Source organism: Patagioenas fasciata, chromosome 2 (assembly GCF_037038585.1).
Source record: "Patagioenas fasciata isolate bPatFas1 chromosome 2, bPatFas1.hap1, whole genome shotgun sequence".
NCBI classification, from domain to species: Eukaryota; Metazoa; Chordata; class Aves; order Columbiformes; family Columbidae; genus Patagioenas; species Patagioenas fasciata.
In genome coordinates this window covers 162,614,453-162,630,961 of record NC_092521.1, presented here as the reverse complement: position 1 = coordinate 162,630,961, position 16,509 = coordinate 162,614,453, and the positions used below count along the sequence as shown (strand labels likewise).

Below are 16,509 nucleotides of genomic sequence, written 5' to 3'. Positions count from 1 at the left end.
TCAAGTTGTTTAGGTCCCAAATGTATCTTACTTTTAACTTCTGCACAATATAAATGAAAATCATTCTTCATTCCATCAGAATGTAATTTGATTTTTTTTTCAATCAATCACCCAGGGTGTTCAGCTATTCACGAGGAGCGATTTGAACCTTTGAACTGAAAGATTGGACCTTTAAAAACAAAATCCTAAAACTGAATAGCACACTTCCTATAATAAGCTGCAAATTTAAAGAGATAAGTTATTGTGCAGAGCTAAACAATTTGACAGAGTCTTTTAAAGACAATATGACCTGAAGTTAAACGTACAGAAATGAAGAATAGGTCTATTATCTGAACATTACTTTGAGAGATGCATTTTAAACTACAATATACAGGTGCAATGCAAAAGATCAAGTGAATTGTGAGAAATCATAAATGACAAGAAAACAAGTTTTTCAGCTGGATCCAAATAACTACTGCATACATTATAATTATATTTTATTACTGGAATTAGAATTCTCATTATGTTAACAGAAGAAAGGAATGAACACGACAAAATATAGCTTACAATGCCCAGAAATCTTTTGTCTTGTAAAGGGAACTATAACATCCTGTTTAGTTCTCTTATCTTTTTTCACAAAATAATAATCATCTTACATGCTCTGAACAGTAGATAATATTTATTCAAGTTCTGTAAATATCCAGAGATGTAACAGAACAGGCTCTCCCAAAGCTGTTTGAAAAATGCAATACATCTTCCAGCAAAGAAAATTCCCATTGTCTTTAGTTTAAAATGTTTTGGCTTTCAACCAAACATAGGAATTTTCATGTTCTGAAACCGAAGCAGCACAGCTTTCTCTGCTTGTTTCTCAGTAGAAAAGGCAGAGGTAACGTTACCAGAAGAAAAAATGCCTATAAACATTTGAATGAAACGCTTCACTTTCACTGAAAAGCAGAAAAATTACCATATTTATCAGAAAAAGTACCTCGAAGGTCTCACCGTCTCTCTTTGAAATGCAGCACATGGTGCAGCTCTGTGCGGTGCTGAGCAACTGAAGCGCTCAGTATTGGGCCCACTAAGGAGCAAAGTGCAAATCTCCGAAGACTTATTGTTGCCAATAATACACGAAGAAATAAAATTCAGCTGTGAAAATACACAGCTAACAGAACGGGACCAGAAGACAGATGTAATCATCACACAACTGCTGCAAAAAAAGCACGGATTGCCTTGCAATTTTTAGGGTCTCGAGTACAACTGGGAGATTTGATGTTGAAGAAGTTGTCCATTAGCTAAAATTGAGGTGTCTTGCTTTTTTCTATGAGCTTTGATGGAACAACGGAGGAGAAAAAATGAGCCGGTCTTAACACATGGGTGTCAACTATGGCTCTATAATGCAAAAATTCCTTTGAGGGCCTTGTTATCTAACCTTTCAGCTCTGAAATATATCTTCTTCTAGTTTCAGAGCAGGAATCAAAAATGCTATTTAGAAATAGCAGCACAGCTCCCAGGAAAATGCTTTCCTTTGTAATTGCCATTTAAGATTGCCATTTAAAAGCTGGATAACTGAGATGACATCCAACAGAAAAGAGAGACACTAGCCTTGTCATTTTTTTGTCTTTGTTTTGATGAATAAGAGAGATATGGAAGGTTAATTTTCTTCTAAATGCGTTCGGGATTTTTTTGCTTGGTTTATGCTTTTTCTGTGGTCTATTCTGAAAAAGATATTTCTATTGCAGATCTGTACTCCACTTAGGTGAGAGGAAAAATAATCACAATATACATCTTGTTCACATCCTGCGCAACACAGAGCTCAACCAGCAAAATGAAAGAACAAACATCAGAACTATGAAGTCAAGCTAAAGAATCCCCAAGTTTTTCATGCCTTTAAATAGACATTTCGACATTTCTCTATATGTCATAAAGTAATGAGAAAAGGTACAATTTCATTTCAGAATATTTTCTATTTTGTAGAAATGGGAATCCTAGTATGACGGGGATAAATAAGCACAGCTGACAGCAGTATCGAGAGCAGCAACAAATTAAAGGGAGTAACTTAGCTTAAAACCTAATATACTTGTTAAAGGCTGAAAATAAACAGCAGAGACCTTGCCCTCCTTTTATGCAAGGTGAGAAAGGAAAGGAAAATTTCCCTGTTAAATTGTTACTATGAAAAAAGTCCACACACTTACCATCACTGTAATCGATGGGTGCATAAGCTCCTAGGAAAAGGGAAGCTGCAAAACTACTGACCAAAGAGATTCTCTGAAAGAAAAAGAGTGACATAGTGGGTCCCATCAAGTATTCACTTCAGAGAAAGTAAATAATTAAGTAATTGGAAGCAGCAAATGTTAACAGATGCTTCATGTTAGGCACAGAAAGCACACAGAAATACAGCTACTAGGATTATTCGGTTCTATTTTGCTCCCTGAGTAATACAGTAGATATCGATCTAAAAGGAATCTCATGATAAAAGCTGTTAATAGCTTTGCATTCTGAAACATGCAAAATACACCTAGTATATTAGCATACTCTTATCATGAATTAATTCACAACATTGGTGTATCACAGAATCGCATTTCAAGGAAAAACACTAAGATTTAAAAAAAAGTCTTTATGTTGACGGAAGGGGAAATGCACTGGGTTTTTAGCTGCTCTGGCAAGGCTCTGCCAGCACCTTTACGTGAACTTGTACCTCCCAGCTGAGATCCCAGACCTCCCAGCAGTTATAACATTCCCAGGAGCTGGTAATAATCAGCTTTGCACTGAACCGCTACCTGCAGCTCTGCCTCAGGGTGTGTTCCTACAATGCATTAAACCCAGCTGTAGGGTTTCTAGTACTACCCCAAAAATGTACCCACCACACAACACAAAGCACTGATCTCACAACAAACTCACCTCCAGTACAGATCTGTTAGAAAAACTACCAAGTTAACCAGCTACCACCAAGATTTCTGCAGGATCAAGTATTATCCATTCCCGAGAAGCTGGTATAAAAGCTGACAAATTCCTCACTGTGTGCTCTGACTAATCCCCAAAGAAATATGATGGTCACCCAATAACTAATCGGAATCAAATCTCTACTGGTGGAATGAGCCAGCAGCAAGAGGTTTTTTTCATTAATGATCACAAAACCACTGCTTCATGCAGCATTCAAAGATGAGCTATAGCCAGAGCTCTAAGAGGTGGTTACTTAAGGAAACTTAATGATGCACTTGCACTTCATGTGTCTCTCCCCAAGAATATATCACATTGTGCTTAGATAATGAAGGCCTACCTTCTGCAGTGCCCCAGTGGGCACCAGTTGCCTGAAATGGAAGGAAAAGGATGAAGTTACACTGTGAATCAGCCAGTTTAGCAAGCTGACCTAGAGAAGGAAAAACATCCACCTTCCATACAACACTGAGATTGCCAGGCTGCTAAGAGCTTCTTCAGAATTCCCAAAATCAAGTCAGGCACAGAGGTAATTCTGTCATTAGAATCATAGAATAGAATCATTTTGGTTGGAAGAGACCCTCAGGATCATCAAGTCCAACCATAACCAGACTCTAGCACTAAACCATGTTCCTAAGAACTTCATCTCTGCATCTTTTAAACCCCTCCAGGGATGGTGACTCCACCACTGCCCTGGGCAGCCTGTTCCAACACCTGACAACCCTTCCTATGAAGAACTGTTTCCTAATATCCAATTAAACTTCCCTTGGCAAAATCTGAGGCCAATTCTTCTCATCCTAGTGCTCATTACTTGGGAGAAGAGACCAACCCCTCCATGCTCCAAGCTCCTTTCAGGCAGTTCAGAGATCAGAAGGTCTCCCCTCAGCTCCTGTTCTCCAGGATGAACCCCCCAGATCCCTCAACTGCTCCTCATCACACTTGTGCTCCAGCCCCTCACCAGCTTCTTCACCTCCTCTGCACTCTCTCCAGTACCTCAATGTCCTTCTTACGATGAGGGGCCCAAAACTGAACACAGGATTCAAGGTTTGGCCTCACCAGTGCCAAGTACCGTGGCACAATCACTTCCCTAGTCCTGCTGGCCACACTATTCCTGATACAAGCCAGGATGCTGCTAGACTTCTTGACCACCTGGGCACACACCAGCTTATATTCAGTCGCTGTCAGTCAACGTCCCCAGATCCCTTTCCAGCCGCTCTTCCCCGAGCCTGTAGCGCTGCCTGGGGTTGTTGTGACCCAAGCACAGGACCTGGCACTTGGCCTTGCTGAACCTCATACAACTGGCATCAGCTCAATGATCCAGCCAGTCCAGATCCTCCTGCAGAGCCTTCCTGCCCTCCAGCAGATCAACACTCCAACCCAATTTGGTGTCACCTGCAAACTTACTGAGGATGCACTTGATCCCCTCATCTAGATCACTGATGAAGAGATCAAACAGAACTGGACCCAATACTGAGCCCTGGGGACACCACTCGTGACTGGCCACCAACTGAATTTGGCTCTGCTCACCACAACTCTTTGGGTCTGGCCCTCCAGCCAGTTCTTTATCCACCACAGATAGCCCATCCAGCCACGAGCTGCAGCTTCTCCAGGAGAATGCTGTGGGATGTGGTGTCAAAGGCCCTACTGAAGTCTAAGTACACAACATCCACAGCCTTTCCCTCATCTACTAGGTGAGTCACCTTGTCACAGAAGGAGATCAGGCTGGTCAAACAGGTCCTGCCTTTCATAAACCCATGCTGACTGAGTCTGATCACATGGTTCTCTTGTAAGTGCCATGTGATGCTATTCAAATCAACTGCTCCACGACCTTGCCCAGCACTGAGGCTAGACTGACAAGTTTGTAGTTCCTAGGATCACCCTTCTGGTCCTTCTTGTAGATGGGTGCTTGAACACAACTTCTTGTATGTTGTGAAACACAGGAACAGGCTGCCCAGGGCAGTGGTGGAGTCACCATCCCTAGAGAGGTTTAAAAGACACACAGATGAGGTTCTTTGGGACATGGTTTAGTGCTAGACTTAGGTTATGGTTGGACTTGATGACCTTAAGGGTCTCTTCCAACCAAAATGATTCTATGATTCTTTATTGGTAAAAGGTGCCATCAGTGCAACCAGCCCTCAAAGCCTGAGCTTGGTCTGACATTCTCCATTCCACAGACCCACTTCCCATCCACTAATCCATTTTTCTCCAAATTTAGTCTTAAGCTTATGATCAGACTGTATTTGTGTTCTGTTTCACCCTATCGCTTACTACCACAAAGGTTGTAGAACACGTACTTAGAAAGAAGAAATGGGAAAAAAAGAAGCATTGTCCCACAAAATACAACTTCACAACTCACTTCCCCAAGAAGTCAGATTTTAAAAACCACCAAAAACTTATGATCGATGCTACCAAGAATTGCAGTAAAACAAAAACACGAGCAGCCTGACTTCACCGGTCTGGATGTTTGGCAGATTCTAGTCACAGGGCAGGAGCCCTTCCCTCATTTACATCATATTTCCACAGAGTTTTCACCTTGCTTCAAACCATGGCATTTCAGTCACAGTCAGATGCAGACTCAACAAACTGAAACAATAATAGAACCGCAAGCTGACTTCTGAAAATTAAAAATCTCAAGGAAACCAGCTACACAATGTAATTCATTTGCAGTAATAGAATCATAGTAGCTCCTCAAGGGAAAAACTATGGAATCGATTGCAGTTGTTTCCTACGCATATCTGCAAGAATGCCAGCTTGGTATGGCAGAGCAACCACATTTCCACATGCAAATGACCAGTTTTAAGTGTGAGAATTTCAACTGTGTGCTTAACTACTTGCTTGCATTAGAACTGCTGTACATACAATTTATTACCACCCAAATTAAAGTCTCTTTTTAAAAGCTTTTTCCACAAAGCTGAGATTCAGTGGAGCCCACTGTGGTAAGTGTAACATTCAAGACAGAACTGAACAGATACTCGATTTTTATCTGCTCAATGACTAATAATTTAACAAAATAAAAAATAATGAAATTCTCAATTTTAAGAGTAAAATCAAACAAAGAATCAAAATACTCTTTAGCAAAGAAAGTCTCACATCCCCACAAAATTAATTTCAAAAGATTTTCAACTGTGTTTTCCAATAAGTGTATTGAAGTTGAGCCAACCTCAGTTTGCAGGTAGACCTCAGGATTCTGGCTGTAAATCTTCGCTATCTGGTTTCCTGTAAAACGCTGAGAAAGAAATGCAAATGCTTAGAAACACAAACCTTAAATGGAGTCAATAATCATTAACTCTGTGTAATGAGTTCAGTACATTGCACTTTGGATATTTAATTTGCCTGATGCATGATGAAAGTCAGTGCACAGCAGGCAATCTGCACCGAACAGGCTATAACGTGTAGTCTCATTATGAGAATTTTGCTCACCTTTTGAAAAAAAAGAGCATGTGAAAAAGCATTACTATCCATAATTTACCTTTCAGAAATGACAGTTCAATGGCATGAATCACACTCACTCTGTTCACAGGAACCAGCACCATTCAAATGCCATCTTCAAATCCTTGAAAGGATTTAGGCTACCCAACCTATGGACCTCTGTGAGGCAGATGAATTGGGAGTAATTCAGGAAGTTTTGTATTCAAAAAAAGCAGTTGTAAGAATAATTATTTTTCATCCGTGTATTATATAAAAAAACCTGAAAACTTCTACCACTGAAACCTTAACCTTTAGCAAGTTAAAAATAAACTATTAGTGGTACGCAAAGTCTGATTTTAACACTGGCTACAAACCTTGCGTGATGATTCAAAAACAGAATCAGCAATTTGGGACGTTAGAGCCTTATTCTGTTGAACAAACAGCAAGAGCAGCCAGGTGCTGAGGTGCCTGGAAGGCAGCCCCGCTCCCACTGCACAGCTCTTTACAGTTACATGAGAGGGAAGTGCCAGGAAGAAGAGATGAGTGACAGAATAATCTCTAATAGCATCCAAACTCCTCTTCTCTTAGGCCAGCAGCTGCTTGTTAGCCTTCAGAGAACATTAGAAGGCCAATCTTTTAATTGCAGAAGTAACCTAGAGCAGTGATCCACAAACACGTGGGTCATAACTCAAAGAGGGAGATTCAGGTTGGACATGAGGAAGAAATTTTTCACACCGAGAGTGGTGAAACACTGGCCCAGGTTGGCCAGAGAGGTGGTGGATGCCCCATCGCTGCAGACATCCCAGGCCAGGCTGGATGGGGCTCTGAGCAACCTGAGCTGGTGAAGATGTCCCTGCTCATGGCAGGGGTGGCACTGGATGAGCTTTGAAGGTCCCTTCCAACCCAAACTGTTCTCTGATTATATGATGACCTCAAGTAAACCTGTAGCACAAACTGGATTGTCATCCCACTGGAAATGTGGATGTACAGGAGCTCCCAGGGTAGAACCAGGCCTTGGCACCACAAGCAAGGCCACCAAAACTCTGTTTCAGAACACTGGCCAAATGCAATAGCTCAGTCCAGCTGCTTCCTGCAACAACATTTTCAGTGTTTGTGTAATTTCACTTTTAACTTTCCACATCTTTCTTTGTGAAATTATTGCAAAAGCAAAGTTTCATTGAAGTTTCTTCAAAAACTCTTTCATAGTTACTGGCTGATAGTTTTCTGCTGTGGTACCACTGCAAAGGCAGAATTGCTTCTCTCAGGAGACCGCTGAGGACTTGATTTCCATCTGCTCCTCACCTCATAGGCTCGAGAACCAGTGATGTTGGCCAGGTGCTGTGCTCCCCCCACGGCTTTCTCCAGGGCGCTACACTGGGAAGCTGTGCTAGAATCCATCCAGATGGGGCTGTTACTGACAGAAAAACAAGCCTGCAATGAACAATATCTGTCATTAGTAAGTCTGCCCTCTACAAAGTCCCTGTTGGAGTCATAGCAACACAGCAGCCCTATGTATCAGCTCACAGTTCAAGTCTCTGACGACTCTTCTGGTCTCTCAATAATTACAGGAAAGCAGGTACTGGGCAGTATGTTGGTCAGTGGTGAAAAGCACAACCCAAACTCTACATCAAAGGGACACAACAGGCTTCTTCTGCTCTTACTTGATATAAACTGCAGCACAATGTGTATTTCACATACTGTGCAGCATGATGTCTCAAGTCCACTCCTTTGGGAGCCAAAGCCCCAGGCCCTTTTATACAAGTTCAGCCCCACTTTTCAGAACTCCTCTCTTAAAAAAAAATCCCATTATCTTTCCACAGCTCTAACAGATTTCTCTTCAATGACTGTCATAACCACTTGGAAACACAACTGAGGCTTAGTACGTCAGCAGAGTATTTTAATTCCATTTCCATGAGTTTTGCACGGATATTTCCAAAACTAATCATTTAACAGATCAGTTACACAAATGTCTCCCTTTAAACATACAACTGCCCTTTCTGATCGTGAAGTAAGGAAGGTAAAGGTCTTCAAGAGGAAAGCTGATTCCTCCCTACTCTTATTTTTGAATAAAAGTCAGTGTTCAAAAATTACCAACCACACACACACAAAAAATGCTGAGGTTCAACAATGTCCTTGTTAGGAGTTTACATTCACAGAGCAGAGATTAGTGTAAACTGGTCTTTACTTAAAAATATTTTCTAATTAAATCACAAGCACTGCAAGGAAAAGTCAGATGCAATACTATTTTCCACCACAATCTTTTAAAATAAAAATATATTTTTAAAAGTAAAATATTTACAGGTTGTTTACAAAAATGTTACATTTTGTGAAAGTAAAACAGGCTGTTACTCTGACACGGAAAGATTCTGGGACCCCACTGGTACCTGTAAGCTTTTAAAGCAGCAAATACTGTTACTCGGGAGAAAAGGAAAGGTCACAAGCCCTGGAGCTGAAGGAATAACCAATACATTTCACTTTACACTGCAGGGGCGTGAAACTGGGCCAAACAAGAGGAAAGTTTTGCAAGGAGAAAAGCCATGTGTAAGGATCAGGAAAAGGACAGTGTTGCTCTCCCTTCAGAGCTCTTTTATGCACGTTACCTTTAGTGACTGATGTAAAGGCAGTTCAGATGATGCATTCTTCAAAATTTGGATGCTTCCTTTTTTCCAGTACACACTCCCATGTTGCTGTAGAAAGCACAGAAAGTTGGAGATCCCCTCCCAAGCCATGAAGTTCACATCCTGATCTGAATTTCTAACTCTAAGGTTAGACAGAGAACTCTCTCCAAACTAGGACCAAAAAAATGCACCTCTTCCAATCAAGTGCTCTATTAAAAGGTTCTTTAAAGATTAAGCAAAGCATATACTAAACCAGGAAATGTAGGAGTCAAGAGACGATTTTGAACTACTGCATCTTCTAGTGGGAACTATTATTCTACTGCTAATGAAATCAGATATGTCTTTGAGGGCTCTCTGAGCTGTAGCCAGGGCTTCACAGCCAAGACTCCTCTGTGCTCTTTCAGCATAGCCCCCAGATTCTCCAGCTCCATGCCTGCTCCAGTCACCACTAACAAACTGTAATCTTGAGAACGTTATTTAACCTCCACCTCTCAGGTGGCTTCCTCGAGCCGGGCACCTCCAGTTCTGCACCCGCACAAGCCCCTGGGCAAACTGCAAAGCACCATCCAGTGACCCACACATAGTTCTGATGACACCAAGTGCACACAGAATCCTCTGGGCACAGAGTTCTTGACCACAGTGTCGTCCAGACTGTATTTTACATCTCTCTGCCCTTTCTGCAGACAATCGAGACGAAGTTTATCCCTTCTTTGGGACAAATTCTGGCACATTAATGCACCTCTGTAGTGATCTGCAGGATGAAGACATGGCTCTTCAAACAGAAAAAGGGGGGAGACAATATGGGTTGGAAGGGGGCAATAAATGAAATCTGTTCTACCTGAAAGAATCTCAATATTGCACCAAGTTGATACTCCCGTCTTGTTGGAGGACAGGTAAAATAAAGGGAATACATGCAATTTGGAAATGTACTTCTTTCACTTGAGCAAGCTGGGGTTACTTGGCAGTCCCTAACTCTGTTCCACCGAAGAATTCACAACAGAACCTTGATACTGGCTATGATTTTTTAGACATTTTGCACAGACTTTCAACTGAAGTCAATGAAACATGGAGATCACAGCAAACGTTTTGATTAGTCCCAGATATATCAAGAAAAATAAGGAAAAACTTCTTTGCTTTGAGCTGCCAGAGCCCTGGACCAGGCTGCCCAGAGAGGTTGTGGAGTCTCCTTTTCTGGAGACATTCAAACCCACCTGGACACCTTCCTGTGTGACCTGCTCTGGTGACCCTGCTTTAGCAGGTGGGTTGGACTGGATGATCTCCAGAGGTCCCTTCCAACCCCAACCAGTCTGTAAACCATTCTGGGAACCTAAACCTCATGTGTCGGAATTAGCTATCGCTTTCGTGCTGTCCTCACCCTGAACATCATCACCAGAGTACTAGGAAACTGACTAAATGTTAGGATGGGTTGTATAAATGTCAGAAAAAAGGCACTGTTGTGCACTACAGGCTAAATCACGGCAGTATCTTTGTCATTTCAGTATCAAAGACTATCATAATTCGTTTTTCGTTGTTCTTAGGCAGATGTCTACTCCAGGCAACAAAAACTGTGCTCAGCAGGATGCTACTTCGCCTTTAGCAAACCGTGCTCCTCGCTGCTTTTTCTACTCCATTTCCACAAGCACCTGGATACGCTGAAATTCCAAATGACCACGGTCATTTCAGAATCTGTATGACCAGAGAATTCAAACAGGAAACCAACTAGTTATGCACTATACTGGTCTAAACAACTGCACTCTAAACCTCACCCTCCACTCCCACTACATTCTAGCGACTGCTCTGGGTGCTTCAGGTTTTAAGTTCCCCTAAGCAATGTGTCTTCTAATGGACAACTATATAGAAGCTTTGATCTTACTTGCTATCATTAAGGTTTTCTCCAATACAATTATTTAAATGAAATTTATCACTATACCTTATACTCTATCGAAGGAATACAGTAAGACTGATTTTTTTCTTTACGAACTAACCTGGCCAGCACCAGACAAAGCTCTGACTTGAGAGAAGTTAAAGCCCGAAGACTTCATCTTTTGCAAAATCATATCCAGAGCCTACAAGAACAAACAGAATCAAGAAAGACTTTAACGAGCTATCAAATTATGCATACACACAATCTCTGGAATTAAACAGTAAATTCATGTCATCACTGATAAGAGTTCATTGGCAGATAATGAAAAATTAGCTAATGACTATGGACTTCTCAAGAAGCTGCATAAATTAATTTACTAAGTAAGAGGCCATAAAAGAAAAGTTGAATCAAATGGAAAAAAAAAAAGTCTTTAAATAAGCTGAATCACAAAGATTCACTATTTGAAACCTAAATAAAAGACAAGAGTTAAAGAATCGCAATTCATTAAAAAGCCACTTTTAAGAGTGCCAGGAACAAAGCAGGATTATATCTTTCTGTTCTTACTTTTGGAAATGTATGAAATATTAATGGGGTACACCCTGCACCCCATCCTACAAGATTTTAGGTATCCTCAGTACCGCTGACCCCAGTGCCAGCTGAAAACTCATGGTCTTTCTAATATAAGGTTAATTCAAGTGAACTTGAGTTCTTTAAGCAACCAGGTTAATTTTGTTTATGCCACATTTTACTGAAGTTTAAAACCAAAACTTAATCTTTCATCTTTACATAGTCTCATTCACATCAGCATTTCCCAGACTGTCTGGACACCTGGACTTAAAAATTTCCCAAGGAGCATTATATAATTTAATATTATTATACGTTAATTTAATAATTACTACTGTTGGTGTTCAACCAAATTTACACAACTTCTGTCAGCTGCTGTGGATCACCAGCTGGGGTTTCTCTGAACTTTCAAATATCTTAACTATTCAAATCACACTTGTAAGACAAATTTACATAGTACCATGTGAAAGCAAGTGTTGCAGAACCTGCACAGAAGCAAGGAAGGCCTTCTATTTAAAAGAACAGAAAAGAGTGTTGTATGTCAAAATAAACACCAAAGTGACTGGAAATCACTGAATAAACTGCTCTTTAACCACTTAGCACCTGAGACATCAATTGGTTAGCAAAGCTTACTCCAAAAAAAAAAAAATAGTCCAAGTAATGTGGATGCTACAAAAACACAGATTTAAGCCAGGCAAAGTGACAGCTGCTTCTTTGACATCTGAAACAAGAAAATGAGGAAAAAAAGAACAGCCTTTTTCAAATGAGGGAAAGTCAGGAAGGGATTAACTACACACACAATGCTATGATAGTGAAGAGTGAAGAAACAAATGAAAAACATCTCAAAGTGTTGATAACATAAATATTTGCATACCAAAGACACAAAGTAACACCTAAAGGAAACAGAACACAAACAAAAGCACTCTGTTGATTTCAATGATGAGTTTCACTATTGCTTGGAACACATTTCCATGTCAATAACAGCAAGAAAAAACCTAACTGTAATATATAAAGTTCGTTCATACCTTAACCCACATAAGCACAGGAGAAGTGACTGTCAGTCTGTCACTGTGAATATAGACTCCACCTTGAGTCCTACAAAAAAGGGTATTTTCTCTTGGTAAATTAAGCAATTTTTTCCCCATCAAGCAAAGTTCTTCAAGTTTATTAGTAACCAAAGTGAGTTTGCAATGCTTTTACATTAAGAGCAAGGATACCATCAGTTTTTGAAAAACAAAAGCCAGCTCCTAGGAAGTGACGTTAAGAGATGTTTGACCCAATTGCAAAGTAAATAATGTGCAAAGACAGGCTCTAATTCTGAAGTAAGGTCTCTCATAGACTCCAATGCTCATTGGCTCCATGTAATACATAGTTATTTCTAAACTTCCTAACTGTCACCATTAGTGGCTTGAATCTAGAAAATGAAATTCAACTTTTGCTGTTAAATCATTAAGTAAATGAGTGTACTTCACTGAAACTTGTGACCACAGGGGATGACATTTTTAAATTCTAGTCGATTAACTGAAGTGAACAAATACTGTCATCCTACATCCTATTGTGATATTTGGAACCACTGAATCTGTCTCCAAATGCCTTTTATAGAAATTCCCCGTACGCAATTTGCTCGTTGTTCTCATAGCAGCCCACCCTGACACAAAGGTGGCACCCACTTCTATGACCCCAAAAGAAACAGTTATGTCCATAAGTCTAAAGTCCGAAAGCAAAAATAAAAGTTAATTTATACATAATATTTTGGGATAGACTTTTTTTATTATTATTTCCACTTGATTATTTCCTTTTGGGAGTTCTTGCCATATATACATACTAAGGAAGGCAAGAGCACCAACTACCCTTGCCAAGTACAAAACATGAACATGGCACGAACTTTTCCCTGTCTCCACACATATCAATGAGACCAAAAATGGCAACAGACACCTTGCCCCGATCCCCAAAGTTTCAAATGATATTATCCAAGTAAAACACAAAAAGTCTTACTTAAATTCTGGAAGGTCTTTATCAAAATGAACATTATCCTCATAAATGACTCTCAGCTGTTCATCAATAGCAATGACTTTCAGCTAGAAGATACAAAACAGGATGTTAATAAAACTAACAATAATTAAATAACGCTGATAACTCACTTAGAATGATTTAATTCTCATAGACAAAATGGGAAAGAAGTTTACCCCAATCCATACAACTTGCTGAAAGTACAAGCAAAATTTTACATTAAACAAGCTATTACGTTAATTTCCAGCATGCCACCCATTCAGCAACATGTCTATTTGTTTGTTTGCATTTTTCCCCTTTTTTTTTTCTCTCCTTAATCATACAAGATCCAGATGCCCGCATATGCTAAAGAAGAGCAATTTACCAGGTCTGTAGATTGCATCACGGTAACCAATTTTTCCAGTTTCTCCAAAGAATACACTACCTTAAAGAAGCCATATGTTGGCGGGGGAGGTTTAAACCTCTACTTTTTTTTCCCCTCTGTCTTACCAAGGAACCTAATAGACCCTTGGGATACCTTGAGAACCTTCCCTGCTCCTCAAATGGTAAATCAAACCACCAGTCTGGCAAAGCTCAGAGCGCATTACACAAGTGTATTCTGAGCTTCTGCAACATACAGAAAGCAACATCGCAAACAGGTAACTCGATAAAGCTGAGCTTTATTGTAGGCCCACACTAGAAGAGTATCGCAAACTTTCCTCCTCTATCTTCACTCAAGTTGACTTAGTACAGAAGTAAAACATTAACAGCCTAGAAGAAGCGTGAGAAGGTTGTGCACATTTTGCACATATTTCAACTGCAAAGTGCTGCTAAAGGAACAGACAAAAAAACCTGCAAAGACCAAATAATCTCAAAGAGTTGTATTCAAAAAACAAGGCCAACTCAATTTTAGCCAGACTAACGCAGGGCCATTATTTATGCACTGGCACAACTTATTACTGATCTGATGCCCTGTACTGGCTTAAAAACGGCTCTGACCCACTGCAGTTTAATTGGCTCTCTGCTTGCAGCATGCCCCCTTAAAAAACACTCGATCAACCTAACCTGGATGTGTCTTTTCCTGCTTCAGCACAGCCATAATGAAGTGATTTATTCTCATACACCTATTTTAAACATATTCAGGCCTACACACAACGTGGGCAAAGTTTCTGTTCACAGTGTAGTAATACCCAGCTGTGCCAACAAATCAAGATTTCAACCTAAGCGTCCAGTCTCACAACCCTTTGTTCACACAAGGACATTAGACAAGCTGGATTCAGGTGCAAATCCCGGCTCTCAGCCTGCCTGATGCCGCAGGCAGAGTTGTATCCGTGCCACAGCAGCCCTTTCCGCAATATAATGCACCCCTGGCAGGATGGGGAAGCAGGACATATGGGCACATGCAACCTACAGCTTCACACAAGAAACGAACAAAGGCATGAAGGATGCACTTTTGCAGGCAAAGGGTAGGAGGCACGTGAACAGCCAGGCACTGTGGCCCACAGAAGCCTTAGAATCAGAGAATGTCCTGAGCTGGAAGGGATCCAGCTCCTGTCCCTGCACAGGACAACCCCACAGTTCACACCGTGTGTCTGAGGGTGTTGTCCAGTCTCTTCTTGAACACTGTCAGGCTTGGGGCTGCGACACCTCCCTGGGGAGCCTGTTCCAGTGTCCAGCACCCTCTGGGTGAAGAACCTTTCCCTCATGTCCAACCTAAACCTCCCCTGGCACATCTTCCTGCCATTCCCTCAGGTTCTGTTGTTGATCACCGGAGAGAGGAGATCAGCACCTGCCCCTCCTCTCCCCTTGTGAGGAGCTGGGGCCGCCATGAGCTCTCCTCTCAGTCTTCTCCAGGCTGAACAAACTAAGCGACTTTAGCTGCTCCTCATACAGCTTCCCCTCCAAACCCTTCACCAACTTCATGTCCCTCCTCTGGACATTCTCCAGTAGCTTTATCTCCTTTTTATCCCGTGTCCCCAGCCCTGCACACAGTGAATGCTCCAGGTGTAGAGCCTAGCGGGACAATCCCCTCCCTGCCTGGCTGGGCTGTGCTGGATGCACCAGGACACGGGCGGCCCTTACAACACATGAAGCACCAGGAACTGCTCAGCAGGCTGCAGGCGTGTGAGCCCTCAGCGCCCAACTCTGCCTAAGGAAACCCCGCAAACAAACCCGCCGCTGGGCGGAGAAGAGGCGCGGCAGCCGCTGCACGGAGCAGGAAGGCCCGTTCCGCTCCCGTTCCGCGGGCAGCGCGGAGGCAGCTCAGCGAGCACCAGAGCGGCCCGGCCCTTGTCCCCTCGCAGCTCCCGAGGCCCGGGAAGGTGTAGCCGCCCGCACCCCCCGCGCTGCAGAGCCCTGGCACGGGTAGTCCCAGCCCCGGGACGGCGCCAGGCCGAGCGCAGCCGCGGTCGGCCGAGGGAGGGGGGCGGAGGGGCGAGGGGAGGCGGCCGCGGTACCTGCTGAGTGCTGAAGTCCCAGCCCAGGTAGCGGGGAGCGGCCATGGTGCGGCGGGGCCCGGCCGGCCCTTCACCCCGCGGAAGGGGTGGCGGTGGTTTGCAGGCCCGGCCTCCCCGGGCAGAGAGCGAGAGCGGCGGAGTTAATGAGTGTTCGGTGCAGAAGAGACTGACCCGCCATCCCGGAGGGGCTTGTGGGCAGGGAGGGGCTCCGTGAGGAGACCTGACAGTGAACATCAGTTGTGTGCTAAGGTATGGTGAGGAAACACAGAATCACAGACTGTTAGGGATTGGAAGGGACCTCAAAAGCTGACACAGTTCAGTCTGCCCGCCGGAGCAGGAACACCCAGCTGAGGTTACACAGGAAGGTGTCCAGGCGGGTTTGAATGTCTGCAGAGAAGGAGACTCCACAACCTCCCTGGGCAGCCTGGGCCAGGCTCTGGCACCCTCACTGAGAAGAAGTTTCTTCTCACATTTAAGTGGAACTTCTTATGTTCCAGTTTGAACCCATTGCCCCTGGTCCTACCATTGGTTGTCACTGAGAAGAGCCTGGCTCCATCCTCCTGACACTCACCCTTTCCACATTTATAAACATTCATGAGGTCATCCCTCAGTCTCCTCTTTTCCAAGCTCCAGAGCCCCAGCTCCCTCAGCCTTTCCTCACACAGGAGATGCTCCACTCATCTTTGTTGCCCTGCGCTGG

General features: G+C 42.6%; 1 protein-coding gene across 2 annotated transcripts in view; it reads right to left on the bottom strand.

Moving 5' to 3' along the window:
- The window catches only part of XYLB (xylulokinase), an 86,035-nt gene extending 70,059 nt beyond the window's left edge, over window positions 1-15,976 (bottom strand). Inside the window, exons 1-8 of one of the 2 annotated variants that reach the window (XM_071805338.1) lie at window positions 15,810-15,976; window positions 13,360-13,442; window positions 12,390-12,459; window positions 10,922-11,002; window positions 8,919-9,005; window positions 7,621-7,749; window positions 6,071-6,136; window positions 2,169-2,241 (exon numbers count right to left, since the gene is read on the bottom strand). In XM_071805338.1, the coding sequence (XP_071661439.1) occupies window positions 2,169-2,241; window positions 6,071-6,136; window positions 7,621-7,749; window positions 8,919-9,005; window positions 10,922-11,002; window positions 12,390-12,459; window positions 13,360-13,442; window positions 15,810-15,854 (634 nt within the window). In that variant the 5' untranslated portion in view covers window positions 15,855-15,976. The remainder of the gene's footprint in view (window positions 1-2,168; window positions 2,242-6,070; window positions 6,137-7,620; window positions 7,750-8,918; window positions 9,006-10,921; window positions 11,003-12,389; window positions 12,460-13,359; window positions 13,443-15,809) is intronic. The other variant, XM_065831072.2, reaches the window with a different exon arrangement.
- Between the last annotated feature and the right edge of the window lie 533 nt (window positions 15,977-16,509).